This window comes from Orycteropus afer, unplaced genomic scaffold (assembly GCF_000298275.1).
Source record: "Orycteropus afer afer isolate SDZICR_OR568_19922 unplaced genomic scaffold, OryAfe1.0 scaffold00030, whole genome shotgun sequence".
NCBI classification, from domain to species: domain Eukaryota; kingdom Metazoa; phylum Chordata; class Mammalia; order Tubulidentata; family Orycteropodidae; genus Orycteropus; species Orycteropus afer.
Window position 1 is genome coordinate 14,157,925 of NW_006921617.1, and position 5,345 is coordinate 14,163,269.

Consider the following 5,345-nt stretch of genomic DNA (forward strand, 5'->3'; position numbering starts at 1 on the left):
CATAAGAGTTGAACATGTACCTGAGGTAGATACAGCCCTTGGAGAGAACAATCATGGGAGAAAGAAGGGCTGTATATGCACAGGGAAGACAGTTCAGGGGGCAGGAGTGCATGGAGGGATGGACACAGGGAAGAGGTAACTATTGGGAGGAAGTGGAAGGGGAGGTGTTGTATTGGGGTAAACGGTCAATGTCATCAGACAATGTGTATGTGAACTGCTTTATGGAAAGTGAATTTGCTCTGTAAACTTTCACCCAAATCACAATTTAAAAGAAAAAGTTTGTTTTACATTCAACATTATGTGTACATTTAGTTTCACTCCCCATTTACCATTCCCAACCCTAGCCCAGTAACCCTTCCCCCATGCCCCTCATAGTTATACACTCCTGTTTGTCCTGCATTTCCTCTGTGTGAATGTTGCCACACTGGTGTTCCATGGTCTGTTGCTCCAAGGGATCTATTTCCATAGAGTATATGGGTGCGTCACCCTGGGGTGAGTGGTCTACATGTACAAAAACTAAGAAGTTATTTTAAAAAGAACTCTGATAAACTGTGGTATCATGATCTTATCTCCCCTGGGACCAGCACAACCAGTTGCTTTCATCAGGCCCATGACAGATAGATCCTGATAGAATGGGAAGGAAAATGTAGAACTAAAACTTAGATTCTTAAAAAATCCAGTTACTGAACTAGTTGAGACTAGAGGACTTTCCAAGACTTTGCCCTGAGATACTCTTTAAACCTTGAACTAAAACTATCTTCTGAGATCACCTTTTAGCTAAATGACAGATTGGCTTATAAAATAAAGAATATTACCTGTGGGTATTGTGCTCCTTGAAGAAATCATTTATATCAGACCATACAATCAACAATTACTGTAAAACAGAAGGTACATGAGCAGGGAACCTAGATTACTAGAAACAGAATAGAAATAATGAGAATGTAACCAGTGTCACTGAACAATTTGTGTAGAAATTGTTGAATGGCAAACTATTGTGTAAACTGTCACCAAAAACAATAATATATTTAAAAAAAAAAAAGGTTAATTGACAGCACTTGGTATTTATTCAACTTAATGGGATAAATGAACGAAGATGAGTAAAAGATGATTTACTTCAGGGAAATGGAAGGAGTATCATTTACTTCAGGGAAATGGAGGAGAAAAGAAGATTGATATTGGGGGTGGAGCTGTGTGGAACAGAAGGAATATTTAGTTTTGGACATTCTGAATGAAGTATTTGATGAGACATCCATGTAAAAATATTACATGCATACATCCGAAGCTCAGAATTACGTTTGGAGCCAAAAATAACAAATTGTAATGAAGATAATAAAGTTTCAGTAATCTCTACCTTTTATCCAAGTACCCAAATGGTGTATTTACTGATTTGGTCTATGTCACCTTTCTCTTCATTTTCTTAATGGCTAAATTTTGTGATAGCAAATATTATACAAGGGAGCTTAGGAATTCTTAACCTTGGATCCACATACCTCTGAAAAGGGTCCATGAATGGAATTTTAGAAGAATATTTTCTCCAACTTATCATTGAAATTTAATTTCTTTCGATTATGAACATAGGTAATAATCCAGTTGTTAGCAGTATTTGTGATTTTTTTTTTAATTACCAATAGAAATAAATCACAGATTTCTTAAATTATGTTAGTTATCTCAGAATATGATTTCTGCCCATCCATTTCCTGGAATTAATGGCATTAGTTCTTGTGATGTTATGTGTTAATAAGTAAACGCATTTATTACTGAATCATACATTTTTTAAAAGTATATGACTATATTTCAATGTAATTGGTTTCTTTTAATCTTATTTATTTTATGTTTTTAAAAATAATATTCTGAGAAAAGGCCATAGCAAATATTATTATCCACCAGATTTCCCAGGGGATCCATGGCATAGCCAAATGGAGAAGTAAGGAATATGGTTATTATTTAACTCCTGGGCAATAAAAACATATTTCTAATCTATTGTTTTTATTTTTACAGAACTTCAAACATAAAACTAGACAAGATAATGAAAGAATTGGATGAAGAGGTAATTTGTGGTTTCTAATCAGAAACCTTCCTTTTTGAGATTTTTCTCCCTTTCAGATTATTGCGTTCCTAAGAAAATGGCATTGAACTCTATAGATTGAAATACAAAACAAATTAGAGTGAATTATAATGAAAACCTCACATTGAGATTACCTACAGATTTAAGTAATACAGAATAGATCATATTTTTGTTTCTTTTATATAATTTTATTCTAGAACCATGTTGAAATTTTAGTACATAAATTTCAGTTCAGTACTTGAAAAGAAGGGAGCAAAACTAACTGTTAGAGATCAGAAATTGATTCTGAAACTGTAGCAGAAAGAGACAAATAAGAAAGAGGTAGGGATATAATTAAAAATGTGCAAAAAGGAGAGACATTGACATCTCTCATGTGACCAAGTGGGAAATACACTGATTATAGAATTATTACATTTGCCATGATCACCTGGCAAGAAGTTTTGATTACCAGGGTGACACAGCCTACACATTTCATGGTTCAGATATTTATTTATAAATATGTAATACATTTTCATTTATCTCAGTCACCTTGTGAATATCATTCTGCACAGTTTCCTAAAAAGAAATACACTCTTTTCTCTTAGTGGTAGTTTTTAATATGCATATAGTCATCTCAGATGGTTTAGATAATGTTTTACTAACTAGTCTGCTAGTCAATATTTACTTAGTTTTAGCACTACTTACGTAACTTTAAGTGTTGAAGAAACCCCTTTTTTGTATATTCTTGATTTTTAGTTCATTTCTAAAACACAAATAAAATTCAAGTGTGCTAGGGTTAAGTTGGGAGCTCAGGTAGCATAGTGCCTAAGGCATTTGACTGCTAACCAGAAGGCTGGCGGTTCAAACCCATCAGCCACTCCTCAGAAGGAAGGTTTGGCAATCTACTTCCGTAGTGATACTGCCTCAGAAACCCAAGGAGGAGTGGCTGTGGGTTGGGTCCGACTCGATGGCATATAACAACAACATCAACAACAACAGGGTTAAGTTACTCAGATTTCCATATTGTAAGTGGAAGAGATCTTTATTATAAAATTACATTAGTCTTGTTTCCGGAAAGATGGAGTTAAAAGTACTTTTTTCCTATTTCTCCAGCTAAGTACAGCTAAAAATCTTGGACATTGAGTATAAAGCAAACACTAAAAGATTCTAAAAGGTAGAGAGAAAGAGGCATAGCAGCTATTGTACTTGTCTGGAGAAACCACACAGAAATGAGTATCCTGGGTTTTCTTTTTCTTGTTTATATTCCAAACTGGGTGCTAGAGAAGTGAGCAACCTGGAAACGACAGCAAATACAGACAGAAAAAGCTCCAAGAATAGCTTGCTTTCCCTAGCTAAAGGACCATTAAAGTAGGCAGGCTATCAAGTCAGAAAACGTTTGCATAGTCACTGGTTTACTCTAACCAGATATCACAGAAGAACTGCAGCCCATCTCACCCCACCTCTCCCAAAAAGCAAAATAGAGGGACTTTCATCTCCACTGGTTGGTTAAAAAAACCTCCCACTCTTCTCAGTCATTAGAGACCATGTGAAGAGCCTAGGTTTATACATCTATCCAGCAGTAACGAGGTGCTTCTCCCACTTCTGACTGGGATGAAAACAAAGGCCTAGTGTAGAGTCAGAATTTTGCTACTGCAATAAAGAGAATACACACATTGTGGTATCTCAAAGGGAGATCTCTTTGGGAGTAGTAATGGTGTACTACTTCTTCCCTCTCCAGCCATGGTATTATCACTGGAGAGTTAATGTAGTATTAGAACTTCTACTATCCAGTAGTATTGAGGAGTCCTTCCCTCCCTACCCCTGAAACTCAACAGAGGCCAAGTGGGGAACATAGATTTCTCCACCTTTACCTGATAGAAAGAGGCAGCAACCCCTTTTTCCTGCTGGAGCAGAATAGAGTCAAAAGAGGCTTGATAAAACAGAACTACACAAAGGATCATTCTACCTCCTACCTTGGCAAGTAGTGACTGGGATCTTAAAAGCTAGCAAGCTGCCATCTAGATGCAACGATGGGTCTCTCCTCGTCCAGAACAAAGAAGAATGAAGAAAACCAAAATTCATGGAAACCGTTAGTCCTAGCGACTGGTACACCATCTGATCTGTAGCCTATCTGACTATGAGACCAGAAGAACTAGATGGTGCCTGTCTACCACTGTCATCCACTTGAAAGGGGATCTATGTAGGAGATCTTTGATAGAGAGGCAGAACAATGTGGAACAAAATTCAGAATCATTGGAGGAAAAAAAGGGGGGGGACCAGGTTTGCTGGTCTGCTAGAGCCTGGTGGAACCACTGAGACTATGGCCCCTAGCTGCCCTTCGGGTCTGGAATCGAACCCACACCTGTGGTTTCCAGCTAAACAAAATACAGGCATATGAGTTGAACATTTACCTCAAGTAGATACACTCCTTAGAACAATCATGGGAGAAAGAAGGGCTGCTTATGCATAGGGAGACAGTTCAGGGGACAGGAGCCCATGGAGGGGTAGACACTGGGAAGAGGTAACTGTGGGGAGGAGGTGGAAAGGGAGCTGTTGCACTGTGGTAAACTGTGGTCAATGTCATGAGGCAGTGTATTTGAACTGCTGTATGGAAAGTGAATTTGCTCTGTAAATCTTCACCCAAATCACAATTAAAAGAAAAAAAAGAGGCTTGATAAAACAGAGGAAATTTATAGTACTAAATGCTTACATTAGAAAAGAAGAAACATCTCATTAATAATCAAAGCTCCCAGAAAAAGAAGAGCAAAAGAAGCTCAAAATGTCTCAGATTAATAAAACTCCCAGGAAAAATAGAGCAAAATAAACTCAAACAAGGAATAGAAATCAGTGAAACTTAAAACAGAAAAACAATAGAGAAAATCCATGGGAAGTAGAGAGCTAGTTGAAAAGATCAAAAATTAACAAACCTCCAGTAAAACTGACAAAGGGAAAAGAAGAGAGAGCGAGCAGTATAGCAGTATCCAGACTGAAACAAGGCATATCACTTTAACTATGGAGACATGAAAAGGATCATAAGAATACTATGAAACAATTCTAAATACAGACAGTCCCTGGATTATAAACAAGTTCCTTTCCTAAGGCTGTCTTTAAGTTGAACAATATTTGGTATAGTCCATATCTAATACCAGTTAGTCAAATGCTTGTCTTAATATGTATTATATAATGTACCTTTTAATGCATAAAAACATTAAACACTTCCAGATACACCAAAACATCTTTAACATAATAATACAATAATGATGATAATGTGTTGATGTATGTCACACAGTAGCACCCATTT

General features: G+C 36.7%; 1 protein-coding gene across 1 annotated transcript in view; it reads left to right on the forward strand.

Annotated features, from left to right (window-relative positions):
• Nucleotides 1-5,345, forward strand: part of ROCK1 (Rho associated coiled-coil containing protein kinase 1) — a 265,368-nt gene that overhangs the window by 165,513 nt on the left and 94,510 nt on the right. The window contains exon 13 of the mRNA XM_007935599.2: nt 1,999-2,047. Coding sequence (XP_007933790.2) covers nt 1,999-2,047 — 49 coding nt within the window. The remainder of the gene's footprint in view (nt 1-1,998; nt 2,048-5,345) is intronic.